At 44.5% G+C, this 21,952-nt stretch overlaps 1 protein-coding gene across 2 annotated transcripts; it reads left to right on the top strand.

The window, feature by feature from the left end:
• Positions 1-1,070: 1,070 nt before the first annotated feature.
• LOC110201676 (zinc finger protein 783-like) lies at positions 1,071-19,583 on the top strand. Of its 2 annotated transcripts, none has more exons than XM_020977511.2 (6): positions 1,071-1,604; positions 7,445-7,834; positions 8,327-8,453; positions 11,521-11,634; positions 15,836-15,952; positions 17,257-19,583. In XM_020977511.2, the coding sequence occupies exons 1-6, from the start codon at positions 1,581-1,583 to the stop codon at positions 18,453-18,455; spliced, it is 1,971 nt and encodes a 656-aa protein (XP_020833170.1). In that variant the 5' UTR covers positions 1,071-1,580; the 3' UTR covers positions 18,456-19,583. The 2 variants fall into 2 exon arrangements, with proteins under 2 accessions (XP_020833170.1, XP_020833169.1); XM_020977510.2 differs by having other exon boundaries at positions 17,254-19,583.
• The last annotated feature ends 2,369 nt before the right edge of the window (positions 19,584-21,952 follow it).

The following is a 21,952-nucleotide window of genomic DNA, read 5'->3' as shown; positions in this document are numbered from 1 at the left end:
CCTAAAGTCCCTTTATTGGGGGGATGGGGGGAGGGAGATAGATCATAAAATGGCTGAAGCGCCTTCCTTTCCCTCTGCCTACAGGAGAGGGGCCATCCACAGGGTTCACTCGAGCTCCACCACGGTTTTGGGAAAGGAAGTAATGTTGCTTTTTTGCTGAAGAGAGATGTAACCTCCTCAAATTGTGGCATTTGGGCAGGAAGCGGTGCAGCCACTAATCGCGGGGTTTAGGTGATAAGACTGATAGTTGGGGGCGGGGGAGGGGTATTTCCTCTTGGAACCTCAGCAGTAAAGTGGTTTCTCAGGGTGAAGTTCCTGTTGTACCTCCTGGGCCTGCTTTGCAAATGCTGGTTTGGGCCCCCAAACACCTTCCTTATCCTTTAACCTCCCCTGCATATAGATGAACTAGGAGATAGTGCTGCATGGACCCCCACATTGTGCTTAACGAGTACTTGTGTGTACAAGAGGATTTACCAAGCACTCAACCTCTCTTCTATTTCCCGCTGGCCGGGGCCTTGTAGCGAGCATGTCATAAGAGCATATGGAAGAAGGAACCAGCAAACTGTTCAAGGGACGGGGCATCATGGAGGAGGTGGAATTGGACTTGGGCCTTCTGGAATAAATAGGGCGTCGAGGTTAGGGTTAGCCGGGTGTGGGTGTCCTAGAGGCAGATGTTGATCCATCATGATTAGCTGCTCAGACAAGAAATGGTTCCGGATCACTATAGCACTTGGAGGACTGCCCGTGTGTGTGTTGGGGAACGGGGTCCTCCTGGACGCCCATAGTCCAGCCGACCTCCGAGGGCTGGTCTGTCTTGTACAGGGCTCCCAAACGTCTCCGTGTCGTTTTTAGCTTGATAGACTCTAATAAGCTTAACCTGGCACGAAGACTCTGGGACCCCAGTGGAGTGCCAAAAGGGTGGTGCAGGCGGCACCTGCAAACGGCTGCGCCCAGAGCCGGGAGGGCATTGCCCTGGGGGCCCGGCTCCGAGCACTTAACTGGCTACCGCGGCTAGCGGCCCCAAGGACACTGACGGAGCCCGCGTGGGGGCCGCCTTCCTGCTGTTCGCTCCTACGGGCCTTGGGGGCCGCTGTGCGCTCCGCGGCCGGGAGGAAGCGCGGAGCTTTTCTCCTTCCCCAGCCAGCCAATGAAAGGGCTGAGCTCCCAGCATGCAGTGGTTATCAACACGGCGGCAGCTGCAGCAGCTGTGCGGCTCGCGCTGCAGAGAAGCAGGAGCGGGAGCCGAAACCAGGCCGGGGCGCAGGTGGTGCAGAGCCGGGGCCGGACGGAGCTAAGCGCGGGAGGGCCCGATTAAGCCGAGCCGAGCCTGAGGCTGAGGAGCCCGAGCTGAGCGCGAGGCCGGACGGCGGAGGCGGAGGCAGCCCAGATCGGGGCCGGCCCTCTGGGAGCTCAGGGCGGCCGGGACCCCCGCTCGGCTTTTTGGATCCGCGCCCTCCCCGCTGACGGCTCCAAAGCCCAGCTTGGTCAGCGGAAGCCCCCGTGTGGGAGGGCCGGACCGCTCCGGAGCCTGCTCGTCCGCGCCGCAGTCTCCCCGGGGCCTGGGAACGAGACCAAGGGCCATGGCCGAGGCGGCCCCTGCCCCGGTGAGAGACCCCTTCCCCCTGTCCACAGCCCGGGTGTGCGAGAAAGATGCTCCCCACCCCGGGGCCGCGGGCCTAGCTTCTCAGAGTGAGGCCGGGGCATCGCTGCAGCCCCCCTCAAGTCAGGGTCGAGGCCTGAGGTCACAGGGCCAATTAGGGGCCAGTTTGCACGAGTTTCCTCAGGAGGAGGGGCCCTGCAGCCTCGTTGCAGGCACCGAGATTCCACCCCCTGCCCTTTCTCTGTCTGGGTTTCGTTCTGCTTCCTCGCTGACCTTCACCTGCATTCCCCAGCCCGGGACCACCATCCCACGTCCCCCACTGGGGCCTAAAGGGACATCTCGATGTGTGGCGCCTGTTGTGCTCACCTGCTGCCCAGAGCAGGCCCCTGGCCAAACATCTGCATCGGAGAGACCGACCCTCCCCCTCCCCCCAGGTGTCTGTCTTCTCCCCTGTTTGGGGGGGCAAGACTACATTAAAGTAGTCTGCCCATGCTTTTCTCAATTCCTTTGCCAGCCCTGTACGTAGGAAGGAAGAAAAGGGACGTCGGTCTTACATAATTTAGGCAGACTGATTTATAATTAAGGCTTGTTATAGCTGCATTTCAGGATTTGAGCCATAGCATGGCTTGTAGGGAACTAGTTAGGTCCCTATTGTATCTCTGACTCTGTAGGAACTACCACCATATAGAAATAGCTTCAGGAAAATTCTAGATAAATCTCTTGATGAGTTAAGGGGAAGGGAAGTAATCCTGTTTAGCACATTTTCTTGACTTGTAACAAGGGAAAGAAGAGCCGTGGCCCCCCCTCCTTCCTTTAATGCCCCAATCGGAGACCAAATCCCCAGGTGGAGGGAATTCGGGGGTTAACCTGTAGTATCTTTTCTAAGGTTTTTATTCTCTCACAAGTTCTAGGTAGGCATTGCGGCACCTCCCAGCTCCTGTTATAAGGTTATTATTTGAAATGTTTTACCCTGGGGGTTCTCCTCTAAAGGCTCTTAAACTATCTCTGCCCTTGTTCCTGGGTGGTGGGGCCAGACCTCCTTGCATAGAAGTGACTCTAGTTGGTTGGAGGTAACAGAACTCTGAAGGGGCAAGAAGGTCGTGGAACCATACAATTTGGGAGCTGGAAGTACCAGACTGAATAAATATTTAGGTATGGTTCAGTTCATTTTTGAATGAGGAAGCAGGCCTATTAATTGAAAAAGAGGGCTTATTCCCCTACCTGAGGGGAAGACTCCATTTTACACCCCTGCAAGTTTTCTGAGGGCTTGGATTTCAGTGGCTCCCCTGTCCTAACCAAATGAGCTTTCCCTTTTTGTCAGGCTTTGTCCTAGCTGGAATGGGTTAAAAAAAGCAGTAGCTGAAGGAATAAGCTTTAGTGACTGATTTTTCAGTTAGCAGAAATGTGTCAAATACCAGGTCTCCCTGCACCTTCATCTGAGTGAACAAGTTGGTGACTGGCAAACATTTAGAAATTCCCTACCATGTACCAGGCATTATACAAGACAGTGGAGAGATGCATAAAAAAAGTAGGCAAGCTTCTCTTCTAGGAGGATACAATATATTCACAGATAAGTAGTGGATCTATACCAAGTGATGGGGGTTGGTGGCCCTTGAACTGAGCCATAAGGAGGCTGGGGGTTCTAACATGTAGAGTTATAGAGGGAGAGCATTTCAAGCGTGGGAGACAGCTTTGGCAAAGACTGCAGATGAAATATAACATACAAGGACTAGCAAGTAGGTCAGTTTGATTGGAACATAAAAGTTCATGTGGGAGAGTAATGTGTTATCAGCCCGGAAAGAGAGTAGACTTGGAAACTCCTCATTGATAGTTTCTTACACTAATGGCCACAAAATGCTCAGGGGTGGGGGTGGGGGCTTAAAATACATGGATGGAACCCATAAATGTTGACTCCCTGAATGATGGGTGAGTGATGGGCCTAGAGGTTTGTAATTCTTCCACTATGAAGACTGGTTGAGGGGATTCTTAGAGCGCAGTAAGAGAAATTAAGCCTGTCTTCATGCTGAAAACTTTCCACAAATATAAAGTTTTTGATGCATACTTCAATATTCTTAGCAAAAGACGTCACTAACGTTGACATTTTTCTCTGAGAACGCTTATTCACATGGTACAGTGCTTCTTAAACTGTTTAAGAAGCACTGATTAGGGGTCATGAGTGGGAAAAGTTTAAGATGCTCCTTAGGAGCATCTGTATTAGACAAGTCACTTCACGTCTGAGCCTTTGTAAAATAAAGGCTTTGAACTAAATTATCTCTAAGGCCCTGTCTGGTCTAAATTCTAATATCCTGTGGAACATAGTTTGAAGAACCTCTAGTCTACTCAATCCAGTTCTTCTGCTTGAGTGTCAAGGCCTTCCCCAGGATGGCCAGCACAACTTGTTCTTTCCTCCCTAACCTGCATTCTCTGCTTCAGCCAGGCTGATTGAGTGATTCTGTGAACAAAGCTTATTCTTCACCTTAGTTCATATTATTTCAGCCTGCTCCCCTTCACACTTGGAATGCTCTTCCTTTTCCTCTCCATTTTTCTAAGTTTTATGCATCTTTTAATAATCGATTTTCTTCAGCCTGTCTTACCTGATTTTTCTGAATTTTAAAAACAATAACTTAATTAGCAGTTCTTTTCTCCTTCTTTTCATGCATGTTAATTTTGTCTTTCCAAGTAGATTATGAGCCTTTTTAGGGTATCTCTTATGTTACCAAGCACAGGATGGGATGCTCAAAGAGTTAGAAGAGGCCTTAAAAATTATCCAACTCAGTCCTTAAAAATCAAGCTGACGCCTTCATGTGAGAAAGTAGGCTCAAAGGAGTGAAGTGACTTGTTCACAGGCATACTCTCTATTAGCATCAAACTTGAAACTGGATCTTAAGTTACTTGATTGAATATTTTTTCTGCTGTAGTATTTCTCAAATCATTGTTTTCTGTTGGAATGTAAGCTTTTCAAGGGCAAGACCTATTTCATTTCTGTCTTTGTGTCCTCAGCACCTAGAATAGTGCCTAGTACAATAGCAGATAATTTATAAATGATTGTGGACCCAATGCCAGATCCAGATGAGTCATGGGAAGGCCTGGAAGGGAAGGGGTTAGAGTCCCAATGCCCAGAACAAAGTAGGTCCTGAATAAATGCCTGTTGAATGAATGATATACATATCAGGTTTCAATTTAACTGCCTTGAAGTTTGACCATATCCTGCCATCCTCTGTCATGTCAGACTCGGAGATTAGACCAGAGGTCCCCCAAGAGGCATCTACTGGTAGTGTCAAAACTTTGAGACATCAAACCCAAACTCTAGAATGTCAGTTTGAAGATCCTAAATTTCTTCTGTCCCACCCTATCCTGCCCCCTCCAGATCTATTGTATCTCCATTGTTTATTGGTGGGTTAAGGCTTTAATTAGGAAGGGACCGTAGTATAGTAGAAAGAATGTTTTTACTTGGACTCAAGATAACGTGGATTCAATTCTGAGCTCTCATACTAAGGTGTGTGATCATGGGTAAGTTGCTCTACATCTCAGGACCTCAGTTTCCTCATCTGTAAAATGGGGTTAGTCATACTTTCCCTATCTCACTGGGTTATTATAAGGAAAGTACTATGTAAACATTAACGCATTCTGTGCAAAAATGTGAGTTTTTTCTCTAAAATTATTGTGTTACCATATCAATCTGTGTTCTGTCCTCTCCCTCAAAACCTTCACTAATTGATCCCTCCTACTAGTGAATTGCCCCTTTATTTCCACATCCCCATAGCACAGGTGTGTAGCATACCATAAAATTACTTTATATAGTTTATTAATTGTAAGTAAAGTATAACCTGAGCCACATTTTAAAGGTATTAAGGGAACTTCCCTTGAGGAATCCTTTTAATAAATCATAGACCAGCCCCTGATTTCTGTTTTTATGTATTGAGATTCTTTTTTTTTTCTTAAAATGTATTTAAATTTTCTTTTCTCTCTTTTTCACTAACTGAAGTCATCCACAAACATGAACATTACTGTAGACAAAGAACAAAAAAGAGGGTTTTATATGGAACTGAACATCAGTTACATATTTCATATATCACATGATAGGGGCCTTTTGGTCATATACTGCTTTGATATCCTTTATGCTACTTTGTGTATGTAATTCATTATTTGTAGTATGCTATGGCCTACTTTCATCTACCGTACTTTAGTTACATTTCAACAATCTGCAATTTTACTTTCTCTGAGACTATAGTATCCCATGAGTCAAAGCCACAGAATAATGCTGGAAGGATGTTGGTGTTATGAAGTAAATGGTATTTCTATACCCAGGGCTTAGTACAGCGCTTTGCATATGGTAAATGTTTAACAAATGCTTCATTCATTCATAATGTTGGGGTTTTGTTTTAGAGAGAAGCTTAGAGTTATTGAAAGCTCTGAGAAATTTCCCAGACGCGTTCTAGCCTGTTTCCTTCCTCCTCCTCCTCTTCTTTCTCCTTCTCAATTCTGAGGCCAATTCATTGTCCATCTGTATTGTGTATCCAAAATATATGTACTGTTGAACTGGCCATATAGGTTGTCTAATTACATATCTTAGTCTGGACAATATGTTTTCTTTATCTACTTTTCTTTTTCCTATGTGGATAGTTAGACCAAATTCTAATACTAACAAAATTTATTTTAGGCTCTCAGTAAAATGATTAATCCATCTGGTGCTTCTTGAGAGTCTTCTGCATGCAAGGAATTGTTGGGGATGTGGGGAAACACAAATAACTATAAGACCTGATTCCTCATCTCAAGGAGCCCTCTCTAGGGGCAGTCATTACAGTTCCAGGATAGCCCAGGTTTCTCTGAAGCAGCCAAATGCACTGTCATACCTTCTGAAGGGAACTCTCACTGCTGTTGAAGCCAGGTATTCACTAAGCAGTGAGTGAGGTTGAGGGGAAGGCATAAAATAGCAAAAAGGAACAAAAACAAAAGCTTACAAATAGCAATAAATTTGAGGTTTTCAGTTTTGATCTTATGTCCTCATATAATGCTGCTTGTCTTCCTGCTTTAGGCTGGAAATTCTTACAGGAAAGAGAAACCCTTTTACTTTTATAATGTCTTTCCTACTCTGTACAGTGAGTGTTTAGTAAATGAAGTTGACTGTATATCAGGGGCTGTTTGAACATATTGGTCCTGGAAGGAGGTAACAACTCACATTTCTGTAAGCACTTTACAGTTTACAAGGTACTTTGCTCTAGGTAGAATATTGGGTCTCAAGTCAGGAAGGCTTAAATTAAAATCTAGCTTTTGATACTTACTGTGTGACCCTGGCTAAGTCACTTAACCTCTGTCTGCCTCAGTTTCCTCATCTGTTAAATGGGGATCAATAATAACAGCACCTACCTCCTTGGGTTGTCTTGAGGACAAAATGAAATTATTGTCAAGTGTTTTGTAAATCTTGAAATGCTATATATATACACTAGCTAATATTATAGATGGTATAAAGCTTATTGGCCCTTTTTATAGATGAGGAAACTGAGGCCCAGATTGATGAAATGTACAATTGTAAAATCTTAGCTGTAGTGTGGTCTCAGAGCCCAAAAAAAGCTTTGAGATCAAGAGCAATGAGTTGAGACAGTTTCTAAGAGGTGAATTGAGTGACTGCCCAGCTGGAACTTGAACCTGGGATGATGGTCCCCAGCTAGTTATTCCAGTGATGGCCGTGCCTCTCAGAGCCTCCCCTCCTTGAGACTGGGACTCTGCTTCCATAGCTCAGACACAGTTCTCTGCCACTGTCTCTTTGTTGCTGATTATGGTAAGTGGAGATGACTTCCTCCTACCCTCTCACCCCTATTTGTTTTTGTCTCTCCTTGGGTTTAGTCTCAGGAATGGGACACCAGCATACAACACCCAGCGCCTCCAGCATCTCCTACAGTCCCTCAGCGAGAAGCCCAGATCCAGTCAGCTGAAATCTCACTGCTGGCTATCCTGGCTTCCATTCAGGCTGTGGAGCAAAAGGTAGAGTCCCAGGCTGCCCGCTTACAGACCCTGGAGGGGCGGACAGGGACGGCAGAGAAGAAGTTGGTTGATTGTGAGAAGACGGCAGTGGAGTTTGGGAACCAGCTAGAGGGCAAATGGGCCGTGCTGGGCACCCTACTCCAGGAGTATGGGCTGCTTCAGAGGAGGCTGGAGAACATGGAGAACCTGCTGAGAAACAGGAACTTCTGGATCCTGCGGCTTCCCCCAGGCAGCAAGGGCGAGGTCCCCAAGGTAATCTCCTGGTGGATGCTAGCTTGGCACATAACATTCTTAAAAGGCCAGTGGCAGCAGGCTTAGAGCCGGGCGAAGGCATACTTCTTTGTCTCTAACGCTAGTCAACCAGTTATTCGGAGGAGCTTTGGGATATTTGGGGAGGACAAGTATAATCATCCTGAGCGGAAGAAGAGGAAGAGCTCTGATCAAAGGGGTTGGTGTGTATAGGGGGCTGTCACCATGACAGGTATACTAGGAACTGACTATAAAGCAGAGAAGAAACCTGTCAAGACCTCTAAGTAGCCTGCAGCTTGGAACTGGACGTGGGAGGGCATAGGGAATAGGAAAAGCAAAACTAACCACTTGACCCTGTTCAACCTCGAGCAGCTTGAGGCCTAGTGGAGATTAACTCTTTATTTACTGGAGTTTTATTGGAGAGCTCCAGAAATCCTCAGGATGAGAGGTGGATATCAGATGTGACTCTGGGTGTGTCCGTGTACTGTTTTCCAGGTACCTGTGATTATTGAAGATGTGGCTGTATATTTCTCAGAGCAGGAGTGGGGGAACCTAGATGAGTGGCAGAAGGAGCTCTACAAACATGTGATGAGAGGAAACTATGAAACATTGGTGTCCTTGGGTAAGGGGCTGTTCTCTCTGTGTTAACAGCTCTGGAGTCTCTATAGACATCTTGTTTTAATTTTTACCCACTGGCTTGGCTACGTAAATTAGAATCCTATATTTGAGATGTGAAAGTAACTTTGAAAGAACATCTGATACAGGTAAGGCAAGAAGCGATGATTTGCTCAGGGTTACAAGCTAAAAAAAGGGGAATGTGCAAAAAACCTGGGATTCCCGCCTTTCTAGCGTAATGCCATTCCTGTTATTCTGTGGGTGGTTATTTGTATAATGGTATATTTCCCTGTACTGTGCTGTAAGCTTTGAAATGGTTAGTGGCCTTGTCTTATATCTTTGTGTCTCACAGGGCTTAGCAGAGGGCCTCATTCATTGTATGTGTTTGATAAATATTGGCCAAATATGTGGTTGGTGATGAAGCAACTCCTAACAATGACTCATTAACCTCTCTTCATTTGAGATCCTTACAATCCACATCTTCCACTCAATGAAAATCATAGTAGCTATTTTCTACAGACTTTCAGGACATTCTCCTTTCTTCCTTAATGAGTTTCAGTACTTGGCTCACAGTCTTTCTCAACTCCTACCCTCAAACTAGAGGATTTCAGCATATATATTGACACTCTCAAACACCACAATTATTAAGTTCCTTAACCTACTCATTTCCCATGACCTACTCCCCTACACCACTTCAACCACACACAAACTGGTCATACCCTAGATCTTGCCGTTGCCGCAAATATACCACCTCCACATTCAAGAACTTTGAAATCCCCTTATCTGATCATAATGTGTTGGCTTTCTACTTTCCTGTGCCTTCCCATACCAAACCCTACTCTTCATCCATACTATGACCTTCAGTCCTTTTAACCTCTCAGTTCTCTCTCAGGCTGTCACCTCTGCACTGGCCACTCCCTCCTTTTCTCCCCATCTTGACCCTCTGGCAAACCAGTTCAGCACTACAGTGTCTTTTTCATTGGAGTACTTAGACCCCTCATCATTTTGCCTGTTATTCCCTGCCAGGCCTCAGCCTTCAGTCACTCCCACCATCTGTTGCCTTGACTGCTACACTTGTGCTACTCAACAGAGGTGGAGAAAATCATGCAACCATTTTCACTGGGTCCTCTACAAATTTATATTCTGCAGTCTCAACCAAGCCGTCACTGCTGCTACGTAATCCCATTCCACAACAGCTCTTTCAGATCTTTTCATCCCTCCTGAAACTTTCATGGCTCAGGGGCAGCTAGGTGGCACAGTGGATAGAGCACTGGCTCCAGGAGGACCTGACTTCAAATCTGGCCTTAGACCAAACGCTTGACACTTACGAGCTGTGTGACCCTGGGCAAGTCACTTAACCCCAATTGCCTAAAACAAACAAACAAAAAAACTTTCATGGCTCCCCCTCCCTCCCTCCCCCTCATATCCTTGCCTCATATTTCACAAGAAAATTTGAATTCATTCATCGTAAGCGCCCACTTCTCCCCTCTTCCTCAACTGTCACTCAAGTACTTTCTGCCACTATCTCCTCCTTCACTCCTGACTCACCTCACTCCTTACTGAGGCTAATCCCTCCTCTTGTTCAAGAGCGCCTGTTCCATCTCATCGCCTCCAGAAGATTGCCTCCTCTCATTCCCATTCTTCCACTTATTTTCAATCTCTTCCCCTTTTCTGCCTCATTTCTGGCTGCCTACAAACATGTCCATGTCTCCCCCATCCTGGAAAAAACCCTCACTTGACCTTTCTGTCCCCACTATCACCTTATATCTCTTCTCCCCTTTGTGGCTAAACTCCTTGAAAATGGCCATCTACAATAGATACCTCCACTTTCTCTCTCACTCTCTTCTTAACCCCTTATAGTATGGCTTCTGATCTCATCATTCCACTGAAATGGCTTTTCTAAGTTAGCAGTAGTCTCCTCATTGCCAAATCCAATGGCCTTTTCTCAGTCCTCATTCTTCTTGACTTCCCTGCATTGTTTGATATAGTTGATCATCTTCTCCGTGATACTCTCTTTTCTCTAGGTTTCCAGGACATCACTCTCCTGGTTCTCCTACCTATCTGAGCTCTTTCTCAGTATCCTTTGCTGGATATTTATACAGCTCTTACCTAATTGTGGGTGTCCCATAAGGCTTTATTATGGACCCTCTTCTCTTCTTCCTCTTTACTACCTCACTTGGCGTTCTCATCAGCTCCCATGGATTTAATTACCGGATGATAGGGATCTATGCTAGTGATTCTCTGATCTAATTATCCTGCCCTAACCTTTCTGCTGACCTCCAGTATCACATCACCCACTGTCTTTTATACATTTCAAACTGGATGTCCACTTAAATGTCCACTTAAATCTTAAACTCGACAAGTCCAAAATTGAATTCTATATTTCCCCAAACCTTCTTCCCTTTCAGATTTCTCTGTTACTGTCAGGGGCCCCACCCCATGCCCCTCAGGCTCACAATCTGTAGGTGTGTGTAGACACACACCTTCTTTATACATATTTGTTTGTTTATTGTCTCCCTCATTGTATTGAGAGCTCCTTGAGGAGCTTTCTTTTGCTTCTTTTTGTATCCCCAGCCCTTAGTACAGTGCATGGTGCGTAGTAGGCATGTAAAAAATGCCTGTTGACTGACTGACTGAGGCTGGGGGAAGAGTGAAAGGAGAGAATGGAACCTTAGTTCCCCTGTTCAACAGTGTGGTCCATGCTCAACAATCTGTTCTTTCCCAGATTACATGGATAAAAAGCCACATGTGTGTGTTTGTGCTGTTTGAAACGTGGTTAGGATCAGTAGATGACTGTAGGCCTCTCAATGACCACTTATGCGGGCTGACCCATGGGGAATATGGACAAGATAGGGAACAGTGGGACATGGAGATAGAAAACCTGCAAGGCCCAAGTTGTGGGAATTCGTTCCCCGTAACGTCACTGGGCCACATGAAGGGCCTCATGGTTTTCCCTTCTTAGTTTCCTGCTCATCTCATTTGACTGTTAGAGGATTAGAATCCATGACTTCAGGTTCTAGATGTAAACAACCTAGGTCATGTCCTTTCTAACACTTCCCCTTCTTCCCTACCAGATTATGCCATCTCCAAGCCAGATCTCTTATCCCGAATTGAACAAGGGGAGGAGCCGTGTGGCCAAGAGCTCTCGAACACAGAGGAAAGAGAGAACCCAGTCCATCCCAGTGCTGGTGAGTAGCTGTGCTGCTGGAGGGGATGGAAGAGGGATCTTAGTCAGCTACTGGCAGTACCATGCCATGGAAAGAATTGGAATACCTGGGTCATTTCAGAGTAGGAAGGGACTGAGGAAGCCATTTCTCTCATCTTACATATGAGAAAACTGAGTCCTAGAGAACTATAGGGGTTTTTTTTTGTTTGGTTGGTTTTTTACCCATGGTCATACAACTAGAGACAGAGCTAAAACTGGAATCCTAGGTCTCCTTATTCCTGGGACATTGTTGTTCTTATTACAGTAACCAGATGTTCTGCCTTGGGTAAGTCTTTTAATCTTTTGGGACCTTGGTTTCCTCATGTAAAATTTTTGAAAAAAATAATTGATTAAATAATGTCTAAGATTTCTTTTAGATATAAAAATCTAGCGTTTGATCAAACATCGTGTTAATAAAACCAAAGCCATAGGTTTTTCCCTTGTATGACCTGGTTAGTTTTATTCACTAGCCTAGCCATATGCTCATCATTAAGCTTCATCATAAGTCTCTCTCATTATCAAAAGGGGTAACAGAACTATTGTCTTCTCTTCCTAGACTCTGGGTAGAATTTCCCTCAAAGAAGATTGGAGCATGACACTATATACACAGATTCCAAAATAGTCTGGGCTGATCCTTCTTGGGATGTTTCTTTTCTTTTTTAATATTTTACTATGAACTTAACCATCGAGAAATATAGGGGCAGCTAGGTGGCGCAGTGGATAAAGCTCTGGCCTTGGAGTCAAGAGGACCTGAGTTCAAATCCAGCCTCAGACGCTTGACTCTTAGTTGACTCTGGGCAAGACACTTAACCGTGATTGCCTCACCAAAAAAGCAAAACGAAAAAAGCCCAAAATATGATCATTTCAGTATTCTAATAACGTTTGTTTTCGTTATGCATATGTTTGAAACGTATTATTGATTCTCTTTTTTCTCGTGTTTGTCACTATTCACTAACTGGCTTAGTACCCCTAGGTAGAAGCTTTTCTTTGTAAATATGTGTAGTCGAGCAAAATAAATCAATAAAATTGTCATGTCTGAGAATGTGTTTCATTCTGTATCTCTAGTCTGTCCCCTTTCTACCGAGAGATGGGAAGCACGCAGCTAAATGGTGCAATGGATAGGGTGCCAAGCGTGGAGACAGGAAGACCCGATCTCAAATCCAGCCTCAGACTCTTACTAGCCATGTGGACCCTGGGCAAGTCACTTAACCTCTGACTTACTCAGTGTCCTCAACTGTGAAATGGGGGTAATAATCCAGGGTGAGGATCGACAAGGTGATATTTATGTTGAGCGCTTAACACTGTACCTAGTAATAGAATAGACATTGGATAAAGGCTTCCTACCTCCCTCCCCTCCTTATCGGTCTTTCAAAGCCGTGATTGGTCACTTCTTTTATCAGCATTCTGAGATCTTTCAAAGTACATTAGTGAATTTGCTACGTAGATTATGCCGTTGATTCTGTTCATTCCATTATGCTTCAGTTCATGCAGATCTTTCCATGTTTCTCTTCTGATATTTCCATAGTTCATTCATCAGGAAATTAAAGCCCATTGGGTAAATGCCTCTAGGACTTTTGGCGGGGTTTGCAGCTGGTGTGACAGGATGAGGGGGCAGTGTTACATGGTGCAATGACTGCTGCCTCCAAAGTCTGCTCCTTATGGGATCTTGGGCAAATCACTTAATGTTCCTGAATCTCAGTTTCTTCGTTTGTTTAAAATAATAAAAATAAACGAGTTGGACTCGATGTGGCCTCTGAGGTTAATTCTAGCTCTCATTCCATAATCCTGTGATTCCCTGAGAATAAAGAATAGTTTACATTAGTTCTCAGGTTTTCTGTTGAATCACAGCAGCTCCTTCAATCAGTCATTTGGTTTTAATAAAATCATACCTCGTTCATCCTTTGCCATATTGTAGAGGAATGGAAAGAACCAAATGTCATAAACCAAATGTGTCTGGACAGCTAGACCTGTTCACTATAGGATAGGGTGAAAGTTCTGGCTTTTATGTGGTATAACACATTGTAGAAATCTTGATTTTATTCCATGAACTTTTCTTTTTCTTTTTTTTTGCCCATTCTCTTTATTTTTAAAAATTGTATTGATACCTTTTGTTTTTATATCATCTACATTTCCTATTATATCCTTCCTCTCCTTCACTCCTTGAAAGAGATCTATCCCCTGTATTAAAGAATAAAAAGGGAAAACTCCTCAGAACTAGTCACCATACCAAAAAAGCATGATGTTATGTGTAGTTTCCCACATCTGTAATCCTCCATGCTTCTGCAGAAGAATGCAGAGTAGGTGTCCTCTTGCATTTCTTTGTGGCCAAGCTTGGTCATTATAATTTCAGAAGATTCAGTTTTGATTGTTAACTCTTTCCACTTAGATTTTTGTAGTTATTGTGTGTGCATTGTACTGGTTCTACTTTACTTTGTATGTGTTCCCATGTCTTCCCATGCTCCTCTGTTTTCATCATGTTCATTGTTTCTTTTTTTCTCCACTCTTTTTTTGGTGAGGCAGTCGGGGTTAAGTGACTTGCCCAGGGTTACACTGCTGGTAAGTGTCATGTGTCTGAGGCCGGATTTGAACCTGGGTCCTCCTGACTCCAAGGCTGGAACTTATCCACTGCACCACCTAGCTGCCCCATGTTCATCGTTTCTTACAGCACAATAATATTTTATTACTTTCATCTGCCGCAATTTGTTTAGCCACTCCCCAGGCAGTGGTCATTGACTTCTATTTCTTGGCTACCATAGAAATCAGTAAGTCAACAAGCATTTTTTTAAGCACTTTCTCTGTGCTAGGGGGTGCAAAGGAAGACAAAAAACAGTCCTTTCAGTGAGCTCACAGTCTAATGGGAGAGCAACATGCAAATAATTATATAGAGGCAAGACATATGCAGGTTAAACTGGCAATAATCAGAGGGTCGACACTGAAATTAAGTGGGACTGACAAAAGGCTTCTTGCAGAAGGTGGGACTTAGCTGAGATTTGAAAGAAGCAGAGAAGCCAGTTGGTGGAAATGACGGGGTAGATAATTCCCAGCCAATGAAAATGCTTTGTATGTGAGTGACAGCCAGGAGACCATTGTCATTGGATTGTAGAGTACATGGAGGGGAGGGAGATGTAAGAAGACTGGAAAGGTAGAAAGGGACTAGGTTATGTGGAGCTTTGAAAGCAAAACAGAGGATTGTATATTTGATTCTGGAGATAATAAGAAGCCACTAAAGTTTGTTAAATTGGGGTGGTGACATCATCAGACCTTAAAGTACTTAAAGGTCTGCTTGACAGCTGAGTGGTGCATGGATTGGAGAAGAGAGAGATCTGAGGAAGGGAGACCAGCTACCATCAGGCTATTGCAATAGTCCAGGCGCGAGGCATTGAAGGCCTGGACCAGCATGGTAGACGTCTCATGAGGGGAGAAAGGGGCATATAGGAGTGACATAAAATCAAGATTTCTACAATGTGTTATATGGCACCATGTAAAAGCTGGAACTTTCGCCCTATCCTACAGCGAACAGCTCTGGCTGTCCAGACACATTTGGTTCTTTCCATTCCTCTACAATGTGCAAAGGATGAGTGAGGCATGATTTTATTAAAACCAAATATTATACCTTCTACAAAGGTAGAAACGATAGGGCGTGGCAACTTAATAGATGTGGAATGTGACAGAGAGTAAAGAATGACAAAGGTTTTGAGCCTGAGTGACTAGGAGGATAGTGGGACTTTCAACAGTAATTGGGAACTCAGAAAGAAGGGAGGGTTTGGGGAGAAAAATATTGAATTCTGTTTTGGAGATGTTGGATTTGAGATGTCCAGCAGGCAGCTGGAGGTTTGAGACTGAAGGTCTGGAAATAGGTTAGCATCGGTTCATTCAAGTTGAAGTGATTTTCTCAATGTAAGTGGGTTAGCAGAGCTCAGAGTAGAGCCACCTCCTGAGTGGCAGCCCAGTAATTTTTTTTTCTGCCATGCTACACACATATTATCTGAAATCAGCCCTTTGGTCCATCTAGTATATCTGGGAGAGGTCACGTAGGCTATAACACATCAGGGCCAAATTGTGTGCGGAATCATCTGTCTTGCTGCTTTGTGTCTGGCCTCCGGCTTCACCTATTGGCAGCATGGCCCACAGAGTAACAAAAAGCCCAGTGGTTGGTAACCCTTAATTCTTTCTCTCCCCTGTAGAAACAGGTACACTGGTTTCTTCTCAAGATGTACTTCCCTGGATTAAGCAAGAAGGGGGATGCGGGAGGAGTCAACAGAGTCTCCAAGAGAGTGAGATCTCTACCGACCTCTGCACAGGTAAGGGCTGAATCTCTTCTCTCTCTAATTATGGTGTGTATACTGTGGGTGAGAACAGCAGTCAGGGGGGTGTCAAGGCAGGTGTCCATGACTCCCGAGTGGATGTATTAGACACAGCAAAGCCAGCATATCTAGAGATAAATCTTCCTTTTGTGGCCTAGCTGATGTTGCTTTTCTCCAGAAATGTCTACTTTAGTTTTCCCAAGGAACACATCCTTATAGGAAAGGACCTTGGAACTCATCTAGTCCAATCCCCTCATTGTAAAATGAGGACGGTGAGGCAAGGTAACTTAACCATGGTCCAATGATTCTGAGTCACCTTTGGACTTTGGAAGTAATTCCTAGGTTGAGTTTAAACTTTTGACTTAGAACTCTTTCCCAGGGTCCATGCCCCACCTCACTATGGTTGCTCTTCCTTTTACCTAGGGAAAGAAAGAAAATATTTTGAACTTGAGAGCCAATATCAATATCTCTATATCTCATTTGCCTTACCTGCTATGGGCTCCTTTCTCAGGCAACTTGATTTAATAAGTCATTATTTCAACAGGAAAGTTGCCTTGCACTTGATGTCTTCATTGAGCAAGTTTAATTGTCTTTGTGCCGACCTTGTGTTAGTCTTTGGCAGAGTGTGTGTGTGTGTGTGTGTGTGTGCGCGCGCGCATGCATGAATGAATGCAAGAAATGGGCCATATTATTTGAGGGGGCAGTACAATAAGATGGTCCCTGCCTTCAAGGCATTTATAGTCTAGGTAGGGAGATGAGAGTAAGGTATGTGGAACATACGAAGTAATAATACAAAAAAGTCACAAAGTAATTCACAATTAACTGCTGTCCATAAGCAACAGGCAAGTTCCATAGATTCTTAAAGTTTGGGACATGACTGTGAAGTAGAGGGTTCTAAGGAAGGCCTGGTGTAGAAGATGGAACTTGAGCTGAGTCTTGAAGGATAAATAGGATTTAGAGAAATGGAGAGGAAGGAGGATACCCCAGAGACAGTTATAGCATGATCTATTCAGAGAGGATTATAAATCAGAAAGATTGGCGGAGAGAGGCAGTATAAGAAGGTGGTGGAAGATAAAGGTAGATTGAGACTAGGTTGTGGAGATCCTTGAATCCTCCATTACTTCTCACTGACTGGGATTTTAGAACTATAAGATGAAAGAGAGGAATGAGTCATTCCAGCCTCTCACTGGGCCATTGTTTAAAGAAACCAGAGGCAGAAGTGATTCATACGTGTGTGTGTGTGTGTGTGTGTGTGTGTGTGTGTGTGTGTGTGTGTGTGTGTGTGTGTTTTCTCCCAGCAGAGGACTGGCTGGTCAGTAAAGAGAAAGAAAAGAGCCAGGAGAAGGGGTCCAAGGACCTGGAGCCAAGTTGGGTTCTGCAGGGCCGAGACAAGGAGAGCCTTCATCAAGCCCCAGATCTGGGCTTAGGAGGGGGGTCTTGTGAGAACCCCTGCAGTTCGTCCCTCCTTAGAGGTCCAGCTGGCAAATCTGCCCCATGGGAACGAGACTTCAGTGCCCTACCTCCTAGTCCCTACTGTCAAGATGTTCCAGCATCAGTTTCTGTGGAAAGGCCTTATCCCTGTGCTGAATGTGGCCAGAGCTTCAGCCGGAAGGAGCACCGCACCCAACACCAGCAAGCTCTCCACAGCCCTCGTCCCTTTGCCTGTCCTCAGTGCCCCAAGAGCTTTGCCCAACAAGCCACCCTCACCAGTCACTTCCGCATACACACAGGTGAGCGAGCCTACACCTGTGCCCAGTGTGGGAAGAGCTTCATCCACCAGTCTACTCTTACTACGCACTACCGTACCCACACTGGTGAGAAACCCTATCCCTGTGCAGAATGTGAGAAGCGTTTCAGCCGATTGTCGACCCTTTTGGAGCATCGGCGGACCCACACTGGTGAAAAGCCTTACCAGTGCACTGAATGTGAACGTCGCTTCAGCCGCTTATCCACGCTGGTGGAGCATCGGCGGACCCATACTGGTGAAAAGCCCTATCAGTGTGCTGAGTGTGAAAAACGTTTCACGAGGCTGGCTAACCTGACGGTACACCAGAACACCCACTCTGGCGAGCGCACCTACAAGTGTGCCCAATGTGGTAAACGCTTTGCGCAGAAACCCAGTTTCTTGCGCCACCTGCGCAGTCACACACAAGAAAAGCTTTACCCGTGTGGGCAGTGTGGCAAGAGCTTCATTTGCCGCTCCTGGCTGGTTCGGCACCAGGGCAGCCATGTTGGTGAGCTGCCCCGTCCCTGTACTGAATGTGAGAGGGGCTGCCCACCATCTAAAGACCCTCCTGCTGGCCACCTTGGGGGTGGGGGCCAGGAAAGACTGCAGAGTCCTGAAGGCCTCTTGGGAAAGCATGATGGAGAAGGTGCCAGGACTGGGCAAGACCAAAAGGGGCGCCGAGGGGCCAGAGAACCAGGGAGTAGTGCCCAAGTGAGCCTTGGGGAGTCATTGCACAACCCCCATTCATATGTGAAGATGGAGAATGTGGGCTAGCATCCTTGGGAAAACCCTTCCCAGGGCCGAGGGCCAGGTAGGGTAAACTCTCTCTTCTGGAGAATTGAAAGCTCCATCTCGTTGGAAGGGAATATGGGGCACGGACATAGCGTCTCTGGGCATGAACAACCAGATTTTCTCAGGAAGGAAAACTGATGATAAGGGGTGGGATGAAGCACTTGAGGGGGTTTCTTTCTGAAAGCCCAGGAGATGCACTGAATGGGAGCACTCCTCCCAGTTGAGCTTTCATTATACTCTGGACTGACCAAGCTGACTGCAATGACACCAGGGGAGTAGATCCTGGACGGGTGGGAACGGGATGGAAATACAGACTTTACTCTCCTCACTGTTCTGAGGTGGGAAGCTCAGGCCTGTGGTTGCTAACTGTTTCCTTAGAAGCCATGAGTTTTTAAGGGGAGTAAACTTTTAACTATGCAGATTATGAAGCACTTCCTCAGAATGGATTGAAGGTTCCCCATTGACAGGTATTCTAGTTTTACTGGTCCCTATCATCTCATTTTTAAATGACACTGCAGGGACCAGTGCTCTTCTTTTGTACCTCTGTACCCTTCACTAATCCCTGTCTTGCCATGAAGGCAAGGGCTGGAGGATTCTCATAGCTCTGCCCTCACTTAGATGTGTGTAGATGGGCAGTGGTTGCCAGAGCTCTCCAGAGGAATTAACTAATGCTTCCTGTGCCACCTGGCTTGGACAACGTAAGGACACATGGGCTCAGTATTGGCACGTGCTTGTTTTGCCTTCCAGCTCCCTCCTCTATGAAACGAGATTGTACCAGATGACCTCTAGGTTCCCTTCCAGTTCTGAATCTACGATCCTGAGAACTCTTCCTGAAAGTATTCCTGTGACATTTGCACTAGGTAGTGCCCCTGGGTACTCACAGGCCTCCTCTGAAGGTATCTGAAGTTTCACTAAGGATGAGCTTTACCTAGCACAGATTTCTGATTCCAAGGTAATTATGATCCAGCTGCAGATGGGCCTGGAGCTCATACCACATCTACACCTGGTTCTGTTTGTTTGTTTTTCAGGTTTTTGTTGTTGTTTTTGTTTTTGCCTCAGCTGTATTTGAGATTTCTAAACTTTAATAAAGCGCAGTATTTTGGTTTTTCATTTTGGGTTTTTTTTTTTAAACTGCTCTAAAATAGCCTAGTTCTTCTGTCATCCATGTGAGCTCAAGGATAGTGTCCTCATCCTTGGCTCCCTCCAAAGGGCTAGAAGTGAAATTCTCATTTTTCAGAGCTTGTGTACCCCTACCACTAGGCTATCCAGTACTCTCCTGTTTCTGGCCTCAGAGGTGTCCCTTATTTTCAGCTCTCTTATAGAGTAGGAAATGACTGACAGATCTGAACCCAATGACTGATCAAGTCTCTCCTAGTTCGGGTTACCAGGTTTACCCAGTTTGCTAAGTTCTCTCCTGTGCGTCATCCCTTCAAGTGGCCTACTCCCCAGAGAGGAATTATTTTCCAGAATTCTGTCCTTATAGTTTCACATTATAAAATAGTCACACATATCTAGTCCTGTGTTATGGCTGTTGGGGATACAAAAGTTCTCTGTGTTTTTCAGGAGATTATATATGCATATGAAAAAGGAAGTAATGATACCAAGAGCTACTTGAGTACCCATCCCAAGAATTTAGAGGGCCTCTCCTCCTTTTAAAAAAAGTCCTTGATAAATTTTAGGCCTATGCTGTTTGGGAATTTTAAGACTGAATTTGAACAGATAACCAGTTTGGGACTTTAGGCATTTTCCTTTGCAGGAAATCTTTGCCAAAGCTGGACTGATTGACCCAGCCAATTGAAGACTTTCCCATGCTGCACCCACAGCTGCAAAGATCTCTTCCCTTGGCAATTGATCTTGAGGATAGCATTTGAAATACGTCTAGATGTTTGGGTGCATATCCTAATGTATTTTTTAAGAACAGGTAGGAAGAGTTGCTACCTATTCCCATTGTCCATCCCTTTCTTGCTTCTGGGGTATATTGGGAAACACTAGCAAAACTTCTCATCTTGAGATTGCACTGGGGGAACAGTCCAGTGCTGCTTCTTCCATTGCCTCATGGCGTTTGAGGCATTTATATGTTTGATAGGTGGGCAGCAAGTGTTTTGGAACTTCTATGGATTGGTTAATTGTCACGTATACTTACAAACTCTGTAATTAGGCAAAGTATTTATGCAGTTTTGAGGTTGAATTTCTCTCCTTTTGCTTGTTCTTTTGATGGTCATCTCTTATTTATGATGCAGTAACTGTGTTTTTGACTGCAGGATCTGAGCAGTGGTGAAATAAAGCTATTTTCAAATGTGCAAAACTCTTTGAAGATTTTTTTTTAATGTTTACAGTGGAGTCTCCAGGGGAAATGGCAGAAACTTTGTCCTAAGAGCATGTTAAGAAAAAGAGAACTCGATTCAGTTCATCAAATTTTTATTTGTTATTGGCTCTGTGCAGGGGAGAACAGAACGTCAGTCCCAGGTGACTTTTTCCATGGTATTGGGTAAGTTTGGCAAAGCACCTATCCAACATGCCTCAGCTTCTGTGGTTATGCCCATCTGCTTCCTAGTAACTGTCCTTCCTATCCTGCAGGTCACTTGTGTTGCCCAGCTTGGGCCTGCCCTGCTCCAAAATCCTTAACTCACAATCCAATGCAGAATGGCAGAAATATCAAATACATCCTTTTCAGATCATGATGTAATAAATGGCCATGAAAAGATAGACTAAAAATTCATTGGAAACTAATTAATCTAATTTTAAGGAACAAATACGTCAAACAACAAATCTTGGAAACAATCAGTAACTTCATCCAAGAAAATGACAATTATAAGACAACATACCAAAACTTAGGGATACAGCCAGAGCGGTTCTTAGGGGACGTTTTATGTGTCTAAATGCCTACGTGACTAAAATCGAAAAAGAAGAAACCAATGAATTGGGCATGCAACTAAACAAAGCTAGAAAAAGAACAAATTAAAAATCTCCAATTAAATACCAAATTAGAAATCTGAAAATCAAAGGAGAGATTAATAAAATTGAAATTAAGAAAACTATTGAACTAATAAAAGTAAGAGCTAATTTTATGAAAAAACCAATAAAATAGATAAACCTTTGGTTAATTTAATTTAAAAAAAAAGAAAGAAAACCAAATCACCAGTATCAAAAATGAAGAGTGAAATCACTGCCAATGAAGAGGAAATTAAAACAATAATTAGGAACTGTTTTGCCCAACTGTATGCCAATAAATCTCATAGTCTTAGTGAAATGGATGAGTATTTATAAAAACATAAACTGCCCAGATTAACAGAAGAGGAAATAAAAGACTTAACCCCATTTTAGAAAAAGAAATTGAATACTCCATCAATGAACTCCCTAAAAAAAACCTCCAGGGCCAGATGGATTTACAAGCAAATTCTACCAAATATTTAAAGAACAATTAATTTCAATACTATATAAACTATTTGGAAAAATAGGTGGAGTCCTACCAAATTTCT

This window comes from Phascolarctos cinereus, unplaced genomic scaffold (genome assembly GCF_003287225.1).
Source record: "Phascolarctos cinereus isolate Bilbo 61053 unplaced genomic scaffold, phaCin_HiC Scaffold_1;HRSCAF=81, whole genome shotgun sequence".
In the NCBI taxonomy this organism is placed as follows: Eukaryota; Metazoa; Chordata; class Mammalia; order Diprotodontia; family Phascolarctidae; genus Phascolarctos; species Phascolarctos cinereus.
This window is presented reverse-complemented; position numbering and strand designations above follow the sequence as displayed.

What these genes read in the sequence shown, in the direction of transcription:
- LOC110201676 (XM_020977510.2), top strand. Translation starts at nt 1,581, where the DNA reads ATGGCCGAGGCGGCCCCTGCCCCG. An exon ending in TGAAACATTGGTGTCCTTGG is followed by an intron (nt 8,454 to 11,520) that starts GTAAGGGGCTGT and finishes CTTCCCTACCAG; the next exon opens with ATTATGCCATCTCCAAGCCA. An exon ending in CCCAGTCCATCCCAGTGCTG is followed by an intron (nt 11,635 to 15,835) that starts GTGAGTAGCTGT and finishes TCTCCCCTGTAG; the next exon opens with AAACAGGTACACTGGTTTCT.